A 27396-nucleotide genomic window follows, 5' to 3' on the forward strand; every position below is an offset into this window, starting at 1 on the left:
CGGGTCTATCTAGAAAGCCATCGGCTAATGGCCTTAACCGCTGTTTGACACCTCATTTATACTTTAAGAGATAATGTTATTAAATATTGTACTCTCGTTTTAATTCTTTACGACGTTGGGATGTGTAGGTTGACATTGTAGGCAGGTTGCGTGCAATAAGTCGGTTTTATAAGATTTTTATAGGCTGTTTAAGAAAACAGATGCTTTTATGATTTACATGGGATAAAATTTATAACACTCTGTCTATAGATATAGGCAAACCACTTGTAGGTACGTATAGAAAAACTGATAAAATCTTGGTGCACTTGTATAAAAAACGAGTATCTCTCTGATTATAGCAGTACTTTCTTAAACATTCATGTACAAACAACAATAGAACTGTCCGGTCCGGATACAATAACTCAAAGCCGAATTCATAATTAAATTCTGTAATCGGTATAACTTCTCCACAAACAGCATTAAAATACAATAAACAGTAAGAAGCCACATTCCTCGGCGGAACACAATAGAAATGACTATTCGTATTTTCTATACACTTATTCGCCTTGTGTATTCATGAGCTAATTACGCTATTCAAAGTTATTCTAACGTCATAACCATCGGTCAGCGTGGATATATCCCCCTTCTAAAGTGGCGTGCTAGAGTGCGTATGGTCGTGACTAAACTGCTGAAATACCCATATCGATGTCGGTCGGTGTGGCCGCCGCCGATCTACCATCACTAACAAATATGACCATCAAAGTACAGCTTGGAGCTCAGGTATTAGAGCATAAATTCCCGTGGCTGTTGACCTTGACAAGTCAAATGTATGCGCGTACGTCTGTAAACAATCGATAGTGCCGCCACGGACCGCGGCCCATCGCGCATGGCTAATGCGCGCGCAGCCACACTGAATCACGATGAGGGTGAACATTAAAAGCTCCAAGCCTCGTCCATCAAGCTTTATTGGTCGCTGCATTTATTACCTAATTTATATTCTGATATTATGTCCTCCCTTCGGTATAACTACCTCAGTAAGACTAGCTAAGCCTAATAAAATAGTCGTAATAAGGCAATACTGAATACTTAAGAGGTGTATAATACCAAAAGAACCACCTCCGCAACTGACATAATTTACAAACCTGTTGAAATAAGATGAAAAGAAATCAGGTATTCACAAAATCTTTTGTGCGTTCGAGTGGTTTACAAAAACAACACAAAGTTGGTTAATCAAACACCTCGGGCAAAGGCACCTTCACAGAACAGAAGATAATCCCTGGCAAAAAGGGGCAGTAAAATGCAAAACAGCTTTCAACTTTGCTATTTGTTCAAGAGGCTTATTCTTCTGTTATCGAGAAGTTATAAACTGGTTCATTACTGGTCTATTATAATCTGAAAGCTCTTAATAAAACAAAAGCATTGTGCAGGACAGTGGGGCGAGCTAACGGTATTTGCGGAAACAAAAGGCAACTATCAATAATCTCGTGATGTATATATTTTGAGGGCACGCCCCTTTCATCGAGTATATTTGTTATATGACCATCAAAAAAGTAGACAACTACCATGACATTAAAAATATTATAGACATTGTTCGTATCGACAACACAAAAGGAACATTGCAAATATTTTAAGATTAGGTTACTGGAACAGGCCGCGGAAAGATATTAATGCCGATCGAGTTCATGATTCATCACATTTTGTTTAATCTTTTTTAATTTAAAAAACAATTGAGATGGAATAGGACCCGAGTATAGGAATTGGATAAAATATTGCGTGCGCGGCGCGATCACGCACGCTCGTCCCGGGACCCATTCATATAATGGTTGTAGAATGGAAAATTGGATAATGCTTCACAAATAACTCCGCTATATCAGTCATTAGACGGCCGACCTATTTTCTACAGTTCTACCTAGCTCGTGTTTGTGTTGTGCCTTGTATGTAGCATGTTAGAAGCTTAGAAGCCCTGCGGCATGTTATTATTTCTTATGTCTGAAACAATAATGCTTGCGCTTATTGAATAAAATATATAATTTAGTGAAATCCATATTTGCTGTTTTCAGTATTGTAAATGAAAAGGAAATATATTTTTTATGAATCAATTAACATTTATTGATGGTCAATTAACGGACGCTTGTAAATAATGTTACTACAAGTCCGTATGTATAAATTATGAAAACGAATACTTGCATTATTAAAGTAATGCAACTATTCGTGCTATAGATTCTGTTTCCTAACCACCGTGACAACCGAGATATTTCACAGCTTTATCTTATTATGTTGAAGTCTGCAAATTGAAATGATGCAAATAGTGCTACCGTAGCCTTTCTAAGTTACAATTTTTTGCATACTTCTCTGAGCTAATAACTGAGTATAATGCAATAATCTGAGCTTTAATCTACTATGCCCTTTAAAACTTTAATTTACTTTCATGTATTCTTCAAAATTGGATAATTGAAGAAGAACGTGAATGTACGCAGATAGGGGAAAGTAGTACGAGTTGATCCCCTGGGGTAAGATGATCTTTCGCGATTGTGCTGAAACCACTAATGTCATTTAGTTTCTTTCACTGGCAAAACATAGCTCTGGACACATCCCCGCCTCAGTCAAATCGTAATGGTGGCGTGAGCGATACATCGAATTTGACGAGAAAAAAGAAAAATTGTGTACTTCTGATCTAAAATAGGCATGACTTTGAGCTTATGTTACTTTTATTCAAACAATGTTAAATGAAATTACTGTTGTCGTTAGGCTTTCTATTATGTTTAATTTTAATATTTTGGCCATAAAAACGTAGCCGCGTACTTGTAGATTATTTTAGCAAATATTTAACAAAAAGTGGGACTTGGGTCAAGATGATCCCTTCCTATATGTACGAGATGATCCCTGGGAATTAAAACAAAAAAGTCAATGGAGTAGGTAAAGGGAAGTGAAATAAAAGTAAGAGAACTTCATATAACTCACCTGAGTCTGAAAGAGATGAACTGAGTGGCTGTACTGAACAGAAAAGTTTTCAAGCGATACCAAGGGTAAAGGATGGATAAAATGTTATGCATGTGGAAAATAGGGCCATAAAGCATGTGCTGGGGTAGAGGGTGATGAAGCAGGTGAATTTATTTGTGATATATTCAACACAGCTCCAGCCAAAAAGCGTTTAAATTATTTAAACGCTTTTTAGCAGGTACTAAGAAAGAATCTGTTATTTTTGTTATTTAATTCGTAAATGTTTTTCTTTTCTAACTTTTTAACGATTTGTTCGCATAATTAGGTACTCCGAAAGGAATATAACCAGAAAAGAATAGATCATAGAACAAAATCATAGGGATCATCTTACCCCTACCTGGGGATCATCTTACCCACAGGGGTGTACAAGATGATCACTTGGTAAGGTTTTGCAAAAAATGAAATATTTTAATGAAACCTCAATTAATTTCTGGTTTTGAGTATAAGGAAAGTTGGATAGATAAATATACTAGTAGTAATCGTCTTTATTTTTGGTTTACCTTGAAAAATATGTATTTTACAGCGATTCCCGCTTAAGGGGATCATCTCGTACTACTTTCCCCTACTTGTATAAAACATACGTGATTTCATTCAATAGAAGCGTCTGCACGTGTAGAATTTCTATGACCTAAAAATGGAGTAAAATCGTTTACTCTAGTCGTAGTAAGCATTTTGGTGAACGACCGAGCACAGCAATAGCAGGCTGCCCTGTGTTTCAAATGTTAATTCAGCATATTTGCATTAATTGGCGATTGTCGATTCAGCGCGTTTTGTCGACAAGCACTTCGTTTGACGAATTTGGATATGACACATGTACAAGTGCATGATAGTGGATGGATACGGACGTGAGTCGACTTAATGAGCCAGTAGCAAATTAAATGTAGGTAATGCAGTGAATTTCTTCAGACATTCCGAGTTTTACATCCTACATTATAAACGATTTCAACGAGAGAAATATGCCCCATTTCTGACACTTGAGAGTTTAAGTGCACAAGTTATCGTAAATCTCGGCTGAAATAACGCCAACGAGCATGATACATAAACACCGATGTCATGCATTCAACGGGGAAAAGAAAGCTGACACGATATAAAAGAAAGCGTCACTGCCGTAAAAATGTGTTTAAAACTCCCAAAGTATTCGGTAATGGAGCGCAAGGACCCTGAGGGAAAATGGATGTCGTGGCATTCCTCGCCAGAGCGTGGCGGCAGTTAATCGAATTACTGACGACAGACGGCCAATGATATAATTTAACTGGTTTAATTCAATCGGACACAGTCGGGGTCGATGAATTCAGGTTACTCTGTCGAAGGAACACAACTCTTTATTACCATTGTTTATTTAGGTTGAATGCCAACAACGAGAAATATGTACGCACGATTTAGCTGAATACTTCGCATAAATCAACACAACCCGGCTTAGTTGCTGCAATGTTGTTGTTTAAATGTCAATTTGTATATTCTCAAGAAGATTAAGCTGTCAACTCATATGGCACAAAGTAGCATTGCATATTAAGCCCTATTACCTAACAGAGTTATTCAACTAGTGGAGCTGACAGCGAATACCAATCGATAGGTGCCTTAGTAGGAGTCTGTCGCAAGATACTGTCGGAAGTTTCGACACCGCGGTCGGAGTAGGCTTTGATAGTTTTGTGGTTATAAATGTATTAAATTTTTCCGCAAGTTCATTTCTTGAGAATTAGCCCTGTGACTTGGCGTAAGCTTGTTTGAGTAACATAATATATCGGTCAGCGTTGGCCAACTTGTGGAACCAGATCAGTGGTTAGCGTGATGTTCATTTCGTACGTGCGAGTGTGATTGATAACTTGTGTGACATACTCCACTTCCCGGGCCCGCGGGCGCTCGCGGTCCGCGGCTGCACGCGTGCTGCTCGCTCCGCGCTGATCACGAAACTCTTTTATTATTAAACAGCTCTTACATTTACCTATTACTCCACCGATATGTTACACAGATGATTTATATAGTTTTTGTCATTGGTTAACGATGTTGACCTACTGCATCGATCGTATCGCGCGTAGACTTTAATAAGACACGAGCAAAGCATTTTTGCAATATATTTATAGGACATCCTTTATTTGATGGTCCGAACGATATCGAGCAATGGAACGCGATATTTCATTACTGATGTAAATTATGGTGCTGATGTTTATGTTCGACACATAATTTTTCTCGTTAGCTGTGAAATCAGCATCTACGGCTTGCTTATTTTATGTGGAACGTTAAAAATGGAATGGTAAATTGACCTGACAATAAAATATTGGAAGTGAATTATTATGTTGTGCGCGGTTCTGCGATGGACAGATGTGAATAGTTTGGATAGTAGTGTTGTTTTTAATTAGTGTCGTATATGGCTTGGAATGGTAGTTAGGCGGACGGGCGTAGCGCAGGAGTCCCGCTGACGGCGCACGCGCCGGCACAGTCCTCGCCGCGCAGCGCGCCCGCTCGCACGATTCGACAGTGACACAAACGGACCACAGTGCTTGTAAACAACCGGGTCTACGTGACCCACGCCCTAGTGATGTTCGGCTACTAGTGACCGCAGCGCACTCACATAAACACTGAGGACTTATGATGCATGTAAGTGTTTTACCAAGTTGGTATATTGATCAATTGCAAGTGAATTCGTGCCTAATTATTCAATTGTTACGATTGCGTAATTCAGGAGGCCGGCGTTATTAAAATAACTTACGATTGTTACTGAACAGTTATGCGTTTAATTTGCCAAATTCAATGTCAATTAACAAACACGAAGGCCATTTTTTATTGATTTCGGTACTTACGTTGAATTACTATTATTTATTTACGTCTAGATTTATTAATCAAATTAGAATGTTTTGCTGAAGACGATTATTACAGCGATGATTTAATGTCGAATAATTTTACAGCGCATTAAAATTTCATGAACAAGTGGTATTTATTGTTTCGACTGAATTTTTGTTATTAAATTGTCTTGTCGTTTCAAGTAACAATATCTCAATCGTGTAATTAACGATTGCCAATTAATTCTCGAGTTTGTGCGGGTAGTGGTAAGTTTCCTTTTACACGGTATTCTGCACACGCGTCCACGACATCGTCGGTGGTTAGTCGCATGCGTCGCTATCGCCGCGATCAAGTTACACTTTGAACACATTGCGGGCTGTATCAGTGCCAGTGTTGTGATATGGACATGTGACATGCATTGATAGTTAACGCTATGCGAGTGATTAAAACGAATATAAACAGGTTTTTTTTAATTGAAAAAAGACCTCCGCAGATTGAATATGATGACGGTAAATTGTAAGGTATTTTTTTATTTTATTTTAATTACAAAACCTTTATTCCTAATCTAATCTGCGAATATATAATATAATATATAATAAGCACTTGCGTGCTTAAACGTTTATTTCTAGAGTTTCTAGGCCATGTCAATATTATAGTGGTGGTTTTACAAACAACATTAAAGTAACCGACCGTAAAATGTAACGTTAACCAGTTTTTAAAATACAAAATTATGAATAAATTTTCACACAGACAAACCCCAGGCCCATTTTTATGAATAACGCAAAAAAGGATTTGCCAAAGAAAGTTCTTTCTTTGAAAATAATACAAGCAATATTTTTTTCTTGACCATGCAAAACAAAGGAGATTATTCAAATTTCAACTTTACGCTTTTTACAAAACTCCCAATTCACAAATCTCGTACTATTTTAGTTGTAATCTTCAAACGATCCTAAAAACACAAAAGCCATTGAAGTTTTTACTACAAATAGCGTCCATTGAAAGATGAGACAAAAACAGCATTATCTACCTGGCAGATAAAAAATAGGACATAATTATCTAATAAATGGGCCCGAGTTAGTTTGGGGGCAAATTGATAGTGTTGCGTGTTGTACCAGCTTTTGAGCTTTACCGCTCGTTACATAAGAATATTGGAAAGCTCCTCCACATGAGGCATCGAAGACACGATAGATTGAGCCGTCTTTCGCAAGTGTTCCGTAATTACCCACTTCGAACTAGATTTATAGGTCTGCACCAAAGAAATAGCAACTTGTCGGTGTTGGAGCTAGTTTTGGCGCAATGCAATCCTTACCCTGCCAGTCCGAATTAATCACAACGCCGCATTAGGGGTCATACATATGCATTTCGCTAGACTCTAGTTGCGTAATTTTTCGGCAAACAAATTTATATGCTCATGCAAATTAACAAGCAGCGGAATGGATTTGAAAATATATGACTGATGTTTCTCGTTTGCATTTACTACACTTAACCAAATTATACTTTGAGGTCAAGTATATGCTAATGTTCTCAGAACGAGCTTAGTCGTAGCGCGCCGTAGTCTTAATCCGCTCGTAACAAGCAAGCTTCAAAGGACTCGAGAAGAACAGGCCTTAATGTCTTAACCTGCTTATGTGATGCGCTTATCAAATGCGCATTTCCTGCAATGAAAAGCAACTTGTGTTTAACCTTAATACCTTCATTGTGATAGCATCACGCATCAATCTGCGCTGTTCAGCGATTAAACCTTCGTAGGGCCGTCTAATGTCGACCAGATGTAAACAAGCCCAGAGTATATGAATTATTCATTGTTATTGTGTTTCTTATTCAACTGGTTCTCAATTCCAAATCGAAAGCGCATCTAATCGCGCCCTAGTAGGTAAAAAGATACACACGAATGGTCATTACATATCCTCCGGCTACGAGTCATTAAAAAGGACCTCCAATTAATTTTAATGGCTACTGCCTCGTAAATTATAATCTATTACCTTTATTTATCTATTGTCGACAATAATAAACTAACATCATACTAATAAAAATCCTTAGATGGATAGACCGTGTGTCGTCTTTAATTAAAATATTTTATGGGCTGGGATGCGCACAGGATTTCATTTAATGAGAAATTAAAAATCCTATTTTATGTCGTTACCGTTGATTTTAAATTTACATATACATATGTTTAAAATTCCGTGAAAACTCATTACCTTACCAGAATAAAAAGCTTGTTAAATTGCGACTTAACACTTAATAAAATAGTTTGCAATAATTGTGATCTTGAATATCGTTTTCCTTTTCTATAATCTGCATATTGGACGAATAGTTATTACGTCGAAGGCGACACATAAAGCCTGACACCGGTCGTTCCTGTCTCATTAATATTATCGCAATGCAGTCACAGATTTAAATAACTCGCAAAAGAAATACGAACTAAACATGCCTGAAAATTATTTGCTTGGTCTTCGCTCGTGTCTAACAAAGAAATGGTCGTTTCGAGCTCTGCGTCCAATTTATTGCTTCTTTTAAAATGATGAGACAGTAACACGAAACATTAAAGATGTCTTTCGATCTTATTAACTGACGAGCAAAAAAATCTTCGAGAGCGCGCGTGCGCAGGTTCATTGGAGAGAACGGTCATTAAATTCGATATCGCATGTGCCATTAAGCAGGAGGGTGTATTTCCTAAACGGGGAATACACCTGACGACAGGTTAGTGCGCAGCCGCGGCTGAATACTCGCCAGTCATGTGGAATTGTCGGGGAACTTGACTTCTTTAGAATATAATTATTGCCGATACTAAACCGCTTTTGCGCACTGAAATGTGTTACATTTAACTTGACTTTACTGTGCCATCTATTACGTACAACTAACTGTCCTAGTGATAAGATTGTCTAAATTGGGCCATTTTAATTCTGTTTTTCTGTATTTTCTGTTTTGTGTAGAGTGAAATAAAGAGTGCTATTTATCTATGTTTCAAAGTATATTCTTGATGTGGAATGGACATGGTAAATAATGTTCACTTAATTCTTTACACGTCCTTCAGTCAGACCTTACCCATAGGTTCAGGCACAAAGTATGTCACGTTGCTTGCGAGGATAAAGCTGTGCCATTGCATGCAAACTTCGCGAGGAATTAATTTTAAATCATGCTACGGCATCGTATGAATGTTAATCATGGTAGGGATACATAGGCACACACTATAGAAGCCTCGCCTTGCGTCATGCATGGTAATAAGAAGACATTACAAAATTACCCACCATTGTTCTTCGTTCGCGGAACAACATTTCTTGGTGCGCCCGCGCCGATCGACGGCTTCTAATAGGCCTCGCGTCATTGTGCATCTCTGTCGGTTCCCACAGCGTCAAGTCAACCTGGAAATAACAGTAGACCACTAAGCTGTAATACCAATAGAGTCATTTTGAAGAAAGTGTCACGTAATGTTTAGTTACGTGACGGAAGTATCCGAGAACCTAAAATTATCAGTAGAAAAAGCGTCTATTCTTTTTAGCGTCTTATAGCCGCCGCTGGAAAGGGTGTCCAAAAATATTTTCTCACTGCAATCTGTGCGGCATGTGACGTTATTGTCCTCGCACGTGTTTGACAGCAAGTTTAGTGACCCTGCTGTAAAGAACTGCCGTACATTCATTACGGGGCGTCCTGCGGTGCCACAAACAATTCTTACGCAGCTCGCAGCTCTCCGAGACGCACAATTGACATAATGCCTGATTGTTTTGTAACGAGAGTTTTATAAAAACGAATGGATTTGCAAGTCTGATTTCTTGGCATAGTTACAAAAAATCTCGAGGTATTTATATCAGAATATAATTGCCTATTAACGCTTGATACCATAAAGATTAGATTATCTGGATAGAATTTAAGTAACTTGACTATGCTTTTATGGTAACTGGAATAATTAAGTTGATTTGTCTAATAGTGATTTTGTAAAAACGGGTTGTGAATAATGGTCTTTAAAGTTTTATGGAAACTGTTTGTAAAGGCTTATTTTGTTAACAATTTGGTTTCGGACAAGTTCGGACATTAGACGTGAGTACGTGACTGATTGAAAAGTGTAAGCGCTGGACGGACTCCCCCGGGCGTCACGTCCGGCGCCCGTGCCCCGGACGGTACGTGACCGTGAATGCAGAGCCCTCTCGATCCCCTCCAATGCTTATGAATCATTTTCCAAAAATTTAATTGTATTTAAAATCTCACCAATGAATGTACTACGCTACCTAATTCATTACATATTTCTTATTGTCTGACGTTTTGAACAATCTATGTGGTAAAAAAATCTTTGTGTGGTTAGTACCTATTCATAAAACTGGTCCATTTATCTTATAATTTAGTATCAATTTTATGACAAATTTTGTTTCCGATTGAAATCATTCTGTTTGGTCTTGAACATAAATGTTAAGCGTGTGTATCGTAAAAAAGCTGTAACCTTACCGTTATCAGTTTTGTCAAATCAAAAAGTTGTATTGATTACGTTTATTTGCATTCTCATACGAGTATCTAAAACATTATTTAAGCTACATTTTATGTGTTGAGATTTTTATAAATGTTACACACAAAACAATATTTATTTTGCCTTGCTGCTTTACCGGATAGGTTCAAGTGTAAACCAATTTGTGGGGTTAATAATTTTGTTCAATTGTTTCTTTGCACGATGCGCACTCGCAGCTTGAATTGTATTCCGGGAAGCACGGCTTTGTGCCCCGACGCCCCGAGACGCTCCACTGGCCCTTGGGGATAACCTTTGGGAGGAAATAATACTCATTTTAGGAAGTTGTAAACTACACACAGCGTTAGCGTCGTGCTAGACTAACGATAGTGTAACATAAAACGTGTACCTACTGTAAAATAATCGGCGTAATGATAGGTATTAAAGCCCAAGGCGAATGTGTGTCCTTTTTATGGCATCATAATTGAATTTAAGTGTTAGGCCCATACATAATCTGTAATTATTATCGTATTAATGCTGTTACAATGTCTCATTGTAAGAATCCAATTTAAATAACAAGTCTTCATTGAAGATCTCAAGTCTCAACATCGTAGTGTATTGTCTTTAGCACTAAGCCTGTATTATTCCTCGTGGCAGAACATCTTTTTGTTATAACAAATATCCAATCAATATAAACTAACGATCGCTGACAAGAAATATAATAGATTATGTAACGCGGCGTATAAAAGTGGCACATCATTGACATCTATGACTCTTCAGCGATATAACTTCCTAACCAAAGCTGTTAACTTTCTCTAGTTTTGCATAATTCCCAAACAGTGTCTGGTCAGATTTAAACTGAAAGTAATGCGGCTGTTAAATTAAATTCAGTTAAAGTAGGTGGTTTATGATCACCGCCGACGTAAACTGTAAAAAGAAGCTGTTTGTTGCTTATGTCTAATTACTGGCAATTCGACACGGATAATAAAGTGTTCAACGACAAGATTGTTGTGATTTTTAATGATGTCACAATTACTCGCACATCGAACTACATAAAGTTTTCAATTGAGTTCTTTTCAGTATACTTTTTAGTAGTTTTTAGGGTTCCGTAGCCAAAATGGCAAAAACGGAACCCTTATAGTTTCGTCATGTCCGTCTGTCCGTCTGTCCGTCTGTCCGTCTGTCCGTCTGTCCGTCTGTCCGTCTGTCCGTCTGTCACAGCCGATTTACTCGGAAACTATAAGTACTACAGTGATGAAATTTGATGGGAATATGTGTTGTATGAACCGCTACAAAATTATGACACTAAATAGTAAAAAAAAGAATTGGGGGTGGGGCCCCCCATACATGTAACTGAGGGATGAAAATTTTTTTTCGATGTACATACCCGTGTGGGGTATCAATGGAAAGGTCTTTTAAAATGATATAAAGTTTTCTAAAAAACATTTTTCTTAAAGTGAACGGTTTTTGAGATATCAGCTCTCAAAGTCGTAAAAAGTATGTCCCCCCCCCTCTATTTTTATAACTACGGGGTATAAAATTCTAAAAAAAATAGAGGTGATGCATGCTAATTAACTCTTTCAACGATTTTTGGTTTGATCAAAGTATCTCTTATAGTTTTTGAGATAGGTTGATTTAACTGTAATTTTGGTTAAGTTATTGTGCTTACACTGAAAACGATGGCTGAACCTTATAAGATAGATCAAAAAATATACTACAGTATTGTACACCTTTTAAAATCCGCGATGATATAAAATCTTTATAATGTAGGTACTTTTTACGAGAAATATTAGCTTATTCAAGCAATACGCCATTAATCCTTATCCAGTAATGTACCTTAAATACATTGTGCATTTGATAAAGTTTAATATTACAAATGTGATTGTTGAGTAATAATAGGTTAAACATATCCATCGAACCAATATTTTTAAAACGCGTTAATCCTATAGATTATTATTACATCGATTCAAGAAGATCGGTCGCTCGCTGCGCTGCAGCGCGTGAGTTGCGGGGCGTGGTCTCGCGCGGGAGCGGGGATAAGATAGCTAACCGCGTCGACCCGAACGGGCAGACACGTGAGGGCAGACGTCGTTGTCACTTGTGCGCGCTAAGAGAATTTCATCGTTCCCATTTACTTCTTTCGCAAGTCGAATTTGGCGTTGAGACTTTTTAATATTGAATTGTACCTATTATAAAAAATAAGTAAGTAGGTATACTGGTTTAATAGGTGCTATTAAACCGGTCACGTACTAATAAATCCCCCAATAATATAAATTCCTTTGTTTTTGGTGCAAATTTTAGTGTTTCGTAGCAGGTTTTTAAAATTTCTAAAGCTTATTGTATATCATCTAACAATGGATACTTTAGATAATACGTTTTCCTACATTCTGAATTATAATAACTATATCGAAGATGATGTGGTTCGCGCATTTCATGAAAAGTTACTTCGGTGCACATCATTTAGACCGCGTGAGCTAGAATTATTTCAACACCCTGAACTGATTGAACCTGTACCTAAAAATGAGACGCACCTTCAAGTAATTTATGACGGTGACGTGGGATTAGTGGGGCACTGGAGTTGTATTTATTACATTAATGGAATACTGCGTGTGTACGATAGTCTTGTTGGTGTTCTAGGAAAATCGCAAAAAATATATGTAAAAGCCTTGTTTCCGTATCTATCGGAGTCATGTATTCAGTTTCCAAGTGTTCAGCGACAACCGAATACTATTGATTGTGGTTTGTTTGCCATTGCTTTTGCCACCTCTTTAGCTCGGAATATTTATAAATACATATATAAAATTAATATTCATACATAAAAGTACAAGGCAAAATATCGGGAGAGTTTAGGCTCCATTCACCAGGTGTATAAATTGACATAATAAGTTTATTATATTTGCTGCTACGGAACCCTTTGTGCGCGAGCCCGACTCGCACTTGGCCGGTTTTTTTAGATTATCTTACCACCACTTAGGTTTAAGCTTGACTGCTTGAGATATTGAAATCCATGTTAATATGAAATTAGTAACAATATAATAAAGAAGATGACTATTTCAAACATGTAGGGTAAACCAGAGAGTGATTGCCCACTATGTATGTAGAAACTACTATGTGTCAGATTGCTGTATTACATTTTTTTAATAGATTTAAACACCTTTCAAAGTACAAGTGAGTTTGAACGCAATGCCTTGCCTTAAAAGGGTCCAACCAATCAATTCAGTCCATCATCGACGTGTTACACTCGATGATGTAAATTAAAAACACTCTGGTGAATTACGCAAGGCGAAAGCGGGAACCGGTGAGTTATCGATAGTAAAATGCGTTTTTGCAACGGCCACGGCCGCTTTGTTTACAAGTTACGATCCGAAAATGTTGCACAACTACGTAAATTGACGGAGTGCACATAAAAAATACCGATTTATATCTCTTAAAACGTCTGCATCCAGGTAGCAGCCTACCTGCTCCTGTCCCGTCCAATCCGATGCATCTTAAGTTGACATAAATCCGATCAAAAATTTAACGGTATTCGAATTTCATTCTTCACGTAGCTCTATCATATTTCGGGAGATAATTTATACGACCACATAATGCGATTATTACGTGGTGATGCTTTATGAATCTGATAAATCTTAAGTATTTAGGATTAAGTGTCCGCCGCGGCTGTGTAGTGTTTACAGTTATCTACGCGACATCTCGAGGGGTATTTCGAAATGCAATAAATCACATTCGTGCCTACTGCGTAATATTCTCACTAGCTAGTACGTTAGTATCATTATTGTCAATCAAATAGCGATTGCACATATTCGGTGAGTGGTGAGTCCATGTCACGTCACGAGTGACCCGCGGGGGCGCGTCCCGAACTCGCCTCAATTACGATACGACACGATATAAGGTAGGTTACACATCGCTCGCACTATTCATCCACTCGAGGCTCACTACTTTCTCCCATGAGCTTATTTAAAATCGTCTCCAGCCCATGATCGAAGCTGGTACTACCATTGTTACTATAACGTAACGTAACCCGATTTGATGTGCCGTCACTCAAACGAATATTTTGAAAAGAGTAGGTTTTGTTAATGTGTAATGATGCATATTCTTTGTGCTTGCCATTTAATTGTGAGGCAATCGATGCGTCCATTTAACCTATGTCCCAACCATTACTAAAGATGCGGGCTGGATTATACGCTTCATTGATAGCGCTAACTTACATTATTGTAGCTGTCAAGTAACTATTCTTACTTATCGACAGGCGTTGCACTAACTTAACGAATAGTTGCGAAATAATCATATAGCCAGTTAAGTCAGCTCATCAAGCAAACAATATGATATAGGAAAGTCCTGACGTTGTCAAGACGTAAAAGGTCTTCTTTTATTCAAAGTCGAGGCCACGACCGGCGGATCAAGTTCAGAGATGTGAACTTTATAGTGTATCATTATCTAGAGCTCTCATTTCGTAATCCAAGACTAATTCAACTCCATTTGGTCCCCGAGTTCTTTTGAGCCTCACAATGATGGAACTGACAAAGAGCGCGAAATTTTGTTGATTGTGTCCATTAATTGTTGGCCGCTTAAAGCGCATTGCAGCTTGGCAGCTCATTTGAAACATTGTTCAGGTTCATGTGGTTTTTTCTGGTCGTTATTTTAAAATGAGCTTGGGCGTGAGCAGGGGATACGAGTACGTAAGAAGGCCGATGACCGCGATCCGCCGCGCCGTGATTCGGCCCAGAATGCATTTATTCTGATTCAACGCAGCCCTACATTATTCCCAATCGGAAATTCCATGCTGATGTCTTCTTCGGTAACACTGCTTTCTTTATGATTTACGACTTGTGCGTCCGCCGGTAATTGCGGACCAGGTTTTATGCCAGCCTTATTGCCTGCTGAGTAAGTGAATTCGTTAATTGCAATCTTTGTTATTTGTTTATTTATAATGCAATAAATAATGTAACGTCGAGTAATGAAATGTAATTTTTAATAATTATTGCCTCTCGCTGCAAATTACATAGGTACAACCTCTCATAACATTACATTTGGTTTCGGCCTTTTGCACACGGCGTATATCATACAAGAGACTACATAACATGTTCTAATGGCTAGAAGTTTGCTACGCGGTTGGCTAAGTGCTAATTAGCGAACTAACCATAATTAGCAACTTTCAACGGAGTTCTGTTTCTACGGAATTAGCAGGGCTTTGTTTCATTTGACTTGTTCTATTCAGCATATTATAATGCAAATCATAATGACTTACGGTAATCTTGCTTAATTTATGTAAGTCATATTTCTGTGTTTGACAGCTAGTAAAAAATGTACGGCAAGGTACTGACAAACAAGAATGGAATCATCTCTCTTCTCGCTGAACTGTTTTGATCCGTAACGATATTGTCATCGTAGTTATTCGGTTTCATTCGCTGACCTTTGTGCGTAAACAAAACACTTTTACTAAACGGTATTCATCTAAAAGTGAAATGTTTATCACTGATCGTCGATCGGGTGGTTTTCTCCGAGGATGAGTCGCCAGTATCATTTTACAATAGTGGTTCCCAACTTTACGTCTGTAAAGTCATAAGAATGACATTCTTTTGGTGGGTGTTTAAGAGATCAATTAGGGACATCGAGGTCATTGTGTCATTTCCAAAAATATTTATCTATAGGTATGTTATAATTGTGTTTTTGGCGAATGAAAGTCCGATGAAATGAAACATTTTGAACCTCGCTATTAAAAGGTTAAGAACCAGTGACTCACAACAATAGTTCTCTGTGTTAGAGACACGCTGTGTTTTGACATTTGGAATATGTCACCGTGATGATGGTGAAATACTTTCGAAGAATAAGGCTGACATCAAAGAAAGCTAGAACAGCTAAGAGAGCTTTTGATTGTAGAAATACGACGCAACCAACTTAAGTTAGGAATTCTTTATAGAATGGTGCCGCCTCGTCCTATCCTCTGATCTTGCAGAAACGCTTTCCGAGTTTGCCTGATGAATCACACCATCACACATTCCAGCAACTACAGAACAGAGTGCCATATTACGTACCGTTAATAACCCTTCGCGTTTTAAATTCGATTTTAAGCCAATGTCAAGCATTAATTTCGAAGTGATTATGGCGCCCTGAGCTTTATTGCAAGTGAAATGAGCTCATTTGTTAATTACGACTGCATTCTCTTCGTAATGTAAATTACATTGCGATGCAATTAATTTTACTGTTCCAAATAGGTGCCCTTAATGATTATTCGAAGTGTGTCTTCTTCCACTGAAAGAACTATTAAAAAGATATTTGCGAAACTGCTGATGCCCCTAGTTATTTGATTACTATTAAATTGATGTATGTGGCATTAAGGATAATAATGGGTAGATTACCTCCCCATATTTAAGTTTTCTTAATCAACCGCGTATAGTTTTTATACAAGAACTTCAAGGATCCAATTTTGCAGGTTAAATTATTTGTAATTTACAATAACTTGAGTTTGAATCATCATTCAATTTTTTTTATTTTAACCCACAAATATAATATATTAATTTAAAACAATGCTGACTACCTTCATAATCTTTTAAAAAACTCGTGCACACATCATCAGTTATTTACGAAGTGATCAATCAAATACGTATTCAATCGCATAGTGTTGATTAATTGCAATGACAAAGCAAATTATTGCATAACTTAACTATACTTATCCAATCCATTACTTATATTATACGTCGGCGTTTCTTTTATTTAAATCAACATCCTATTATAAAAATGGTTCTTAATAAAATCAATAAGTCTAAGAAAGTACTAGGTATAAACTAATCTGATGTTATTTAATTCTGCTGTTTAAATCTGTTACATTACCTTGTGTATTATTATCATTATTAAAACACGATCAGTGTACTAATAGCGTTTTAGGTAATTACCAGCCTGTTGGCATTTACAAACTACGTATAGTCGTATCATCGAAATCAAAATCAGAATTAATGAAATCTCCTCAAGCACAATTAAGATATTTCTCTACATCTTGTCCTACATTAATCCATGCCGTTCCTAACATAACTTTAATTGCGAAATAGATTATTCCAGCAGATTAAATATCCCATTGGTAACCTGCTGTTACCACCCTGTCGATAAGCCCGCCATTCTTTATATGATTATGACCTCTATGTTCTAGGTCTCAGAGATGACCACGATCTGCTAAAAAGATATTCGCTCAGTACGTGTAACTTGCATTAGTAGAATAAATGTGTTTCGCCTTATAAAAGCGAGTTGAAAATCTGGTCGTACTAAACAGGAAACGAAGTGGATAGATAAAGATAGTTTGTAAAAAGCGTAGATCCATAAAACGCGGGCAGCGTATGCGCACGCTTATCTAAAGTTTTAGGACAGCGCGTCGTTATCTAAAACTTACGTAGCCGTACTCACTTACTCCAGAGTAAATGTTTGAGTTAGAAAGTGCAGTTCCGTGTAACACGTTCCAGATAACGTTTACGTGCCTATTTGTAGTGCCAGAATTCGTGGTACTTGTCCAGGCTATACCCTAAAGTGAACCGAAGCAGTGATGATTGGAGGGCAAACAGTAAAATTATTAACAAAATGTTTACTCTCCGTGGACACCGATCACTAATCTCCTTTTAAAAGCTTTGCTACACCACGATAAGGGATCGTCTTCGTTTGTCAACACGTAATCCTCATTTGAATGGAATTTGGGAAAAAATGACGCCGATAAATCCATTTTGGAAGCTAGAGATTTGGGTATAAAAAAAGGATTTACATTAGCGTGGCGTGTACGAAACAGATATTGACATTCTTTTGTTGTCTAGATACTTTTTTTTTTCAATTGTTTTCAATCTCGTTGTTTACTGTCTAGATGATGTTTTCATAAAATTTTCATCAATGAATTTTCTAAATTGAATTCAACACGACAATAGCACGCTGATATCATGTCACGTCACATCATCATGATAGAAATGTTTTAAAACTATTGAAATGAAACTAGTAATTTATTCTCTCTGATTTCTGTATCTGTATTTTAAACATATCAACACCGACCACGAAGTGATGAAATACGACTCAATCTGTAGCAAACACGACCGTGTAATTTGAACTATCATTAATATCGCTTATTTACTGTTATTTATAAGCAGCGCACTTGTATTTTAAATTGGTGTATTGAAAATCACACTGAATGCGTCAGGTCGCGGTTGCGCGCTTTAATGTATAATTATTTACAGTACAATAACTCCGTGTCATGTGCCCACATTGAAAACCTTAATAGCGCTACAATATCGCTGATCCTCTATTTTTTGCACGATGTTAACCGTCAATCTTTACGAACTGCCACGGCCTCAAGTTCTCGATACACCATTAATAAAAACGAATCGTGTCATGTTTATTAACCTTACTTGTACATTCGCTTAGTCCAAGATTTATATTGATGTAGAACTCCGCTTACTCATGTCCAACAGATATAAAGGATATTACGGTGATGATGACCAAAACATGCTACGATTTCTGAGAACGAAATTTACTTAGGGTAGCACGTAGCCGAGAGGTTTGACGTCGGTCGTGAGAGTCAAACACATAATTTAACGATCCACTGAACACGGGAGTGCTTTTGAATACGTATCATTAGTGACTGACAGTAAAAAACGTTGTTTTATAAGTTTGTAAAGAATCACAATTTAATAGTTATATTAATTTTGCTATAAAAGGCATAGCTTCACACAGTCGATTGAGATAAACACGAATACCATTCGTATGCGTCCTGCATATTCGCCGTTGCAATCGAGCGTACGTGACTCCTCGGGTTATTATTCATGAAGGCTTTGAGCTTTATAACATTCTCGAGTACGCGTATAATATAGCCTAACGTATCTGCATATTCGTGGTATATAACATTAACATTAGCACTTAGGAGCAATTTTGGAGTAGATTACTACTATACGGCTACCGAGTCTCACGGTCCTTTGTCCTTTTATAATAAGGTATCATTGTCGTGGACACGCTCGGTGAGCCGACGTGAGGCGCCCGGGAAGTCGCCCTAAGGACATGCTACACGTCCGATGCGATGAGAATTTAGATTAGAATCGTTACGTTTCAATAGATTCTCGTAATGAAGTTTAATACCTTTGTGAGCGGATATGAGCATCCATTCTGTTCGTCCTTTCTCTTTGTGTCGTTTTATCTAAAATCTCAAACCGTAGAGGACACTCCTTTCATAACAAATCAGTTCAATTTTAATTTCATAACGTCTGTGACTATGAAATGAATTACATATTAATAATTGCTTGTATGCATCGTATTGCATATCATAGCGAAACTGCGTTTATGCTTGGAATATGCATTAATTTCATTCGTCAACCTACCTCAGGTGACATTATTGATGACTAGTAATATGAAATGCTATATAGTCCAGTCATTTCGTCCGAAAAAAAGGCAAATAAAAGAAAATGAATTTGCGCTTCTAATTTTTTAATATGTTGTAGGGGATACCTAGAAAAGCTTAACTTGAGATTGTCGACCAAGCTTTCCTAGGAGCTTTCGCCGCCATCTTGGAAAACGCTTAAAATTTGTTTTTCGGCAATAACTCGGCTATCCGATGAGATTCGAAAATTTTTGTAGGACACTTTTTGTAGCTTTCTTTGTGCTCTACAATAACGCCCGAACCATTTTTAGCGTATCATGCATCGTTATCGAGATATCGATCGATAAAGTCAAAAATTTTGGACACAATTTTTGTTTTTTTCTTTTTTTTTCTTTGGGTCTTAATAAATATGAAAAATTCCGAAATAATTAAATAATTAATTAAAAAGTAAAAAGTAAAATTTAATTACTTTTAATTACTTTTTAATTACTTTTTTTTAAGTAACGGCAAAGCATTTGTATTAGTTGGTTCTTGTTTTGATCCCTTGTGAGAAACTTCTCCTGGCTAACTTTTGGAGTAGTTGTCTCATCGAATGTGAACTCCGGCGATTGGTTTTTTCTCGAACGTCGTACTCTTTCCGAAGTTTTCGTTCCAGCGAGTGTCATATCAGTCGGATAACCGTCGAATATGATTGCAACCTTTCCTTCGAAGTTATGTTGTACGTATCTGACGTTAATTATTTAATTATTCCGAAATAATTTGTGTCCAAAATTTTTGACTTTATCGATCGATATCTCGATAACGATGCATGATACGCTAAAAATGGTTCGGGCGTTATTGTAGAGCACAAAGAAAGCTACAAAAAGTGTCCTACAAAAATTTTCGAGTCTCATCGGATAGCCGATTTATTGCCGAAAAACAAATTTTACCCCTTTTTTCAACATGGCGGCGAAAGCTCCTAGGAAAGCTTGGTCGACAATCTCAAGTTAAGCTTTTCTAGGTATCCCCTACAACATATTAAAAAATTAGAAGCGCAAATTCATTTTCTTTTTTGAATGTACGTAATGACTGGACTAATATTTATGTCTGAGTTGTGCATAATTTGCATTGTATATTGCACAATATTCCCATGTAAGTGGATAATTTAAACAAAATGATGTGTAGAGCGAGTAGGTAAGGAAATCCGCAGGTGTTCACTGAATTATTCATAAAAATGTTTTCCTCCCCCATAAATACCTCATTCATTCAGTTGGAATGAATGGTATCGTATAATTATACGATTGAGGATCATGATGCAGAGGCCGGGAGAACTCCCGGCCTCGTTAAATATTGTAATATTTAACACGCAATAGATTATAGTGTGGAAAAACCTACGTAAAGACTTTCTTCTTATTAAAAACACTGATACAAAATATTAATAAATATAAAAACCTATCTAATTGACACGGAACTCGTCTTCTTCTTTTTTGTTGTAGTACGTCATCTGCCTTTCAATTAATAGTAAACTTTTTGTCACAGATCGAGCGGCTGGCGCAGTATGAGCGACTGGTAGGCGGCGGGTGCGGGCGGAGACGCGCGGCGCGCCTGTCGGACCTGGAGCGCGTGCAGGACCTCTTCCCGCACGACTACCTCGCCCTGCATGACGCTGACGCGCCGTCGGCACTCGCCTCGCACCATGCACAGGTAAATACCACCACAGTAATATGCTATCTTCCTTTAAGGTAGCAGGGAAGCGTTGGACGCAGGCCGCTACCAATCGATCAACATGGAAAGCATTGGGGTATGTTCAGCAGTGTACGTCCTATGGCTAAAATTATGATGATGATAAACATGCTATCTTCAATGTGCTAGCTTATATTTGTTCTGAAACGCATGCCAGTCCTGTACCCAAATTACCAGCTTTATCAGCTTGTTGGACCGAGAGCGCGTGCAATATATGTTCCCGCACGACTATGTCACACGCACAAAGCTGACAGGTGTCGTCAGCATTCGCCACATCATCACCACGTCAACATTTCCTCTTTCAAATTACCATTTATTTTCTTATATAGGCACATACTTGGCCACAACATGGTTGGTTATCCAAGAAGTTGGAACGATACCATCGTGCATTCGCATAATATTTACTCTTATTTTCTACCCTACCTATTTTAGTTACAAATAAACTGGTATTTATGGTAGTTATGCCCATATTTTACAACATATCTGACAAAATATGATAAAAAATGACAATATTTCGGCCCTGCGGGTCCTATCAGCTAATTTAAAGTATGTCAGCAAGGCTTGCACGTTCGCGGCTTGCCACATCCAATTTGAGTTAGAGGCGAACGAACTCATGCCGGTATATCTATCGCATTAGTTGCACTAATTTTCTTATCAGGTGCTTACGCAATTAGAACTGACCCAAAGTATAGTTAAACCGCATAGTTTTATACATACTCGTATTTAGCAATTTGTGTGAAGGCGATCTATAATCAGTGTAAATGTTTATTTCAGAAATCAAAGAGCCTTCGCAAGCGGCCCAGCCTGGACATCGGGGGGACTGTTGGCGCCAACAACAGCACCCTCTCGCCGCGGACCTTCATCATGGAGGCGCCCGTCCAGCTCGGTCCCTTGGGCACCACCTCCCCACCGCTAGATCGTCATTTGTTCCTGTTCAGCGACCTGCTCCTCGTCGGGAAGTCGCGGGGGACGAACTGCTTTAAGTTGAAAGAGAGCGTGAGACTGGCCGAAGTGTGGCTTTCACTGCCAGACGGCGACGACACGGGCTTCCTGATCGGGTGGCCGACGACGACTGGAGTCGCCAACTACCTCGCCACGTACCCAACGCAAGCTGCCAGAGACACCTGGTACAGGTGCGTAATTACGTGTTTTGAATTGCCCATAGACACTAACAAGTTTGCCTATTTATGGACCTACAAAATTACATCCAATAAACTCAATTAATCATGCATTTCTGTTGCAGGAAAATTCAAAACGCTTTAAACGCCCAGTTGGCGACGGAACCAAAGTCAACAAACATCCAGATCTTCTACAAAGATTTGACAAGCTCGATAGAATTCGTAAGTTTTTTTTTTCTTTTATTTTTCTTCGCTTCATTTTCTTATCATTCCAATGTAAAATCGATATAGATTCCTATTTATCCTTATCATAAAAATATATTTGTTTGCAGTGCAAAACAGTATCAGTGGGTCCAGAAATGAGTGCTCGATGCGTAGTGCGGCAATCACTGCACGTTCTGCAAAACGGTGGCAGTGAAGGAGATGCCGACGGCGATGGCGATGGGGAGCACGAGGGAGAAGGAAGATGGGGCAACGCAAACGAGTTCACATTATGCGTCAGGCCGACCAGAGACACGCCACCAACGCCTCTCCATGGCATTGAAAGACCCCATGCTATTCAAGTAAGTATCATCAAAAGGCCTATTGACAATTGATCAACCGATGAATAAAAAACTTTTTCTCAAATGAGAGATGGGAGTGCCGTTGAGGTCACGTACCTACACCAAGACCACCGGGAACATCGTCCTTGCCTATTAATAATTCATTTCGTGAACGCCCACTGTCAACAAATTGAATGTCAATTACGAGGCAAAAAACATTCCTGTCTATATTTCGATTCATTAGGATGTTGTTGTGAGCAATTTGAATCTTATTCGTCGTGATTTTCAGATGTCAAGAATAAGGCAGACGTTATCAAATGAAGACGGTTTTGATTTGGAGCACGTGAACGCGAAGAATAATCCTTGCGGGCTGGTCTTCGAATTGAGGAAGAAAAACCAGGCTTTAAAAAAGTAAGTTAATTTTAAAAAAGTGATTGGTATTTGATTTTGAAATTTCTAAGTTCGAACTTAAATTTGAAATGGTTTCTTTTTCTTTTTTAAACTTTGGTTAACCAATACTTGATATTAACTGTACCCTTTTTATCAATTCTTAGCGGCAGCACAACGCCCGGTCGCGGTCTTCGGCTCCTGCGCCGCGGCGGGCGCCTGTTCGGCGTTGCGCTCACGCGACTTTGCAGCGGTACGCCACCGCCGGCGCTGCTGCAAGCGCTGCGCCGCCTGCGGGTAGTCGCGCCGCTCACGCACGGCGTCTTCCGGCGCAGCGCTAACGCTAAAGCGCTGAGACTGCTGAGGGATAAGGTAAGCTTTGACTCCTGGTCTTCATTGTGAGGAGTGGTGCTGCCGCTCACTAAAACTACTGAGATTCCTTAACGCCGAGTCTATTATTCTGTGTTGGAGTGGAGTAACACACTTCACCCGTGTTGCTCTAAGTGCAACTTTGCTTTGTGTAGTGAGCTTCAGTACTGCTTATTACCACTTGACTGATTGCTGGATTATGAATTTCTAACGGAACAGTCATAAAAGCCGGTCTAAAAACTCCCCTTCTTTATTCAGACTTCAACATAATTTTGTCTGATCAAAAATTATCCATGTTGATTATCCCATGATCTTACTTACGCATAACATTCTACTTGTATATGTTTTGATTCGTCTAAAGCTTCAAACAGTTCTAACGGTGTTCTACTATCCACAGCTGGACACGCTAGGCCCGTGGGCGGAGACGTGCCCGGAGCTGGAGCGGGCGCCGGTTCTGCTGCTGGCGGCGCTGGTGAAGGAGTTCTTCCGCGCGCTGCCGCAGCCGCTGCTCGCCGCCGAGCTCTACCCCGCCTGGCTGCAAGTGCTCAGTAAGTACTACAACTTCTTCACCTGTCATCCGCTTTGCAACGGAGGGAAGTCTAACCTTAACTTCGAACTCCTTCTTCTGATTAATTTCGTTGCGGGTCCAATGACAGTTTAACTTTCCCCCGAGACAAACTTGACCTTCACTGGTTGGGTTTTTATTGGCAGTCAAGCTGATCCTGGCTACACAGGAGTTGCAGCGGTGGATAAGCCAAAAGACGTCCCTGGACAAAATCCTCACCCAAGGTTTTCCACAAATACCGGTCCTGCACCGCCCGCATCCAAACACCTACCGCGACCTTCACCAAATCATCGGTCCACCTAGTGGGAAGCCTGCCCACACTACATCTTGCGGCTCGTGGTCGCCAATCAAGAATTTTTCTGCCCCAGCGGCCATCAGCTCTACGAGCTATGTGCCCCGCCCACTGCCACTTGATTTTAATAATTCTGCGGCTATGTCACTTTGGTTCTCCGATAGTTAATTTCTGGTAAATGTTCGCAATGAACGCCATCTTGACAGATTCGGCCATTCTTCTCGATATTGCCAGTACATAATCAGGAACTCCACCTAAAATTCCAGCAACAACCACAGTGTCAATCAATTAACAATCACTTTCTCTTTTCTTTACAGCATTATCACAAGCAGAAAAGGTCCCAGCAGTGCGATCTTTGCTGCTGAAACTGCCGAAAGCTCACTACACCATGCTGACGTACTTCGTGTGCCTTCTACAAGCCATCGCGAAGAAGTCCAACATCAACCTCATGTGTCCCATGAACCTCGGTGTTTGCGTGGGACCCAGCCTTCTTTGGCCCAACACGCCCTGTGACAAAGCTCCCAAAGCAGTGCCAATGGTTGTCGAACTACTCATTGTAAAAGCTGAAGCTCTATTCGGACCACAAATCTCCGGTCTTCTTGGAAACGGCAGCCCTGAATCTTCTAACGCTCTACTTGACTCCGGTGCAGAAGAAAGCGACAGCCTTCACTCCGTTGGAATCTCTTTAGATTCCATGGAACTCTCCACGCCACGCAAAGAGAAGTTGTCGCTCAGTAGAGATTCCGGTCTGACGTTATCAGAGGACGACTCAAACAGCAACGGGGGAAATAGCCCTGCACCCAGAAACATTTTGCACAGCCTCTCAGCACCCACTTGCAATATACAGCAAGAAGGAAAGTTGGTGTCGCGATACACCGACAATCACAACGTAAACGGTCTTCCCCAGATATCGCAAAGACAAAATATTTATTCAAATAAAGCAGAAATGTATAGCACAGTTAACGAAGAATTATACACGTCACCATATACGGGAGAACGATACGTGCATAATTCCATAAATATAGGAATCTCAAATGGCATTGACGAAAGAAACTACGTCTCCAAAACCGCATTACAGCGATCCACAGCTGACATATATGGACAGTGTCCAGCGAAATACATAACCGGTTTGGAACCACAAAAACCACCGAGAAGTATTTCTAAGGCGGCTAGAACGTCGAAGGTGTACAGTATGTTTGCAGAAACTCAAGAAGCTGATAAAAATGTGCCCAACAAAAATTTTAACCGAGCGAAAAGTTCAGATAACTTATTAGAATCAAAGCAAGAATCAGTAGACAATAAGCGTGACCTAGTTTCTAGTCAAGAAAATATCGTTTATAGTAACATACACGACTTAGCCATGTTCACAGAGAATATTCAACGACAAAACCAATATCAATCTCACGCTGAGGTGATGAAAAACGCAAATACGAATTATTCACGAGTCTACACGGGGTGGGAGAAAAAGAGCGCCAACTACAATAGTAAAACCAGCAACTGTTCGTCGGAAAACATTTATGGGCAAATGAGCAAGAAACAAGGTGAATCCTCGCAGAACAAACCAGATGGGAACGTGACACCGGCAGCCACCATTTTTACAAGAAATGACTGGTCTCGTCAAGCAGCGAGGACGAAGAGCTTGGAAGTGAACGAAGATGTCCAAACGAACGCGGAGAGGACGCGCAACGGAAATTACGAGGTGAATGTGGTTAACTGCTGCCGCAAGAGACGGTTCGATCCCGCGCACATGTGCACCAAGAGCTGCGCCGGCCTCCAGGCGTCCAGCAAACCGCGGGAGCAAGAAAAACATATGAATCCCCTTCAGAACTCGTACTCCTACGTGGACGATATGCGCAGTAACAATTCTGAAGATAATAAGAAGTGTAGACTCCGAAACTACAACAACAACAGGTTGAACCAGTCGAAATCGCTGGCGAACATCATCCTTCATAGCGATTCAAGTAGCAACGACACGCTGTATCAACCGCAGAACTCGTTCAACAGCAGATCGACGGAGTCGCCGGCCAGTGAGAACTCCTTCGAGAACTGCTACACGTCCCAGTACATCGAGCCGCTGTACACGTCTGTTTACAACCGCACAAGGGATATATTCCACGAAGATAAATACAACATGTTCTCGTCAGACATTTACAAGGCGACCCCGACTGCCGTGCAACCGGAGTATCACAACTCCGAGGAGCAGAACAACAATAAGAAGCCGCCGCACATGCCCCCGCCCGTGCCTCCGAGGAAGATGGTGTACCAACGAGTTTTAAAGAAATTCCAGCCGGTCCACGTGAACAAAGACGACAAGGCATCGCGATCCAAGTCCGTGCCGCGACTTTACCCGAACAACGGTGCTGACAAAACTACACAAAATGGTATAGCATTAGACGGAACCGATTCCGACACGGAATCCGAGTCGTACGTCTGAAAGCACAAAATATTTTATATGTACTGCTTTAAACACTATTATATTACAGGTAAACCTTTTAACGTAGGTAGCGCTACACAGACCGTTTTCCGACAATCATCACATGAGCATCTTAGGTAGCAATCTCAGTAGGAATATTTATAGTTTGATTCATTCATCATACACTTTATTGTATCCAAGTTATTGGAAGCTTTGTGTGCATTGACTTTTATTCTTATTTTAGATATGTCTTGTGAATCCCGCCTGAAAGTTTAAAATGTGTGACCATAACCAGAGTTGTTTTGGTGATGTAATTCCAAAGAGGTAAGAGTAGTTTCAAACTTTAATGATATTATGTAGATTGATGTTTCAATGAGAGTTTGATTTATATCATTGTAAGTGGTTTGTTTTTATTAACGTCAGCCAATCGTTATTAAATGTAATTAATATTAACGTAATTGA

The 27396-nt window shown here is 39.3% G+C and overlaps 1 protein-coding gene across 2 annotated transcripts; it reads left to right on the forward strand.

Moving 5' to 3' along the window:
• Window positions 1-5400: 5400 nt before the first annotated feature.
• On the forward strand, window positions 5401-27241 carry LOC114354559 (uncharacterized). 2 transcript variants are annotated; one of them, XM_028306985.1, is made up of 9 exons: window positions 5401-5574; window positions 21045-21209; window positions 22023-22381; window positions 22492-22588; window positions 22699-22929; window positions 23198-23319; window positions 23463-23667; window positions 24062-24212; window positions 24839-27241. In XM_028306985.1, the coding sequence occupies exons 1-9, from the start codon at window positions 5566-5568 to the stop codon at window positions 26953-26955; spliced, it is 3456 nt and encodes a 1151-aa protein (XP_028162786.1). In that variant the 5' UTR covers window positions 5401-5565; the 3' UTR covers window positions 26956-27241. The 2 variants fall into 2 exon arrangements, with proteins under 2 accessions (XP_028162786.1, XP_028162785.1); XM_028306984.1 differs by lacking the exon at window positions 5401-5574 and adding an exon at window positions 6078-6278.
• The last annotated feature ends 155 nt before the right edge of the window (window positions 27242-27396 follow it).

Source organism: Ostrinia furnacalis, unplaced genomic scaffold (assembly GCF_004193835.3).
Source record: "Ostrinia furnacalis isolate ACB-3 unplaced genomic scaffold, ASM419383v2 OfSCF2054, whole genome shotgun sequence".
In the NCBI taxonomy this organism is placed as follows: domain Eukaryota; kingdom Metazoa; phylum Arthropoda; class Insecta; order Lepidoptera; family Crambidae; genus Ostrinia; species Ostrinia furnacalis.

Excerpts from the sequence above, each read along its gene's own strand:
- LOC114354559 (XM_028306984.1), top strand. The coding sequence starts at position 6,258 with ATGATGACGGTAAATTGTAAG. Across the intron at positions 6,279-21,044 it reads TGATGACGGTAAATTGTAAG|ATCGAGCGGCTGGCGCAGTA; the intron begins GTATTTTTTTAT and ends TTTTTGTCACAG. Across the intron at positions 22,382-22,491 it reads GCCAGAGACACCTGGTACAG|GAAAATTCAAAACGCTTTAA; the intron begins GTGCGTAATTAC and ends TTTCTGTTGCAG.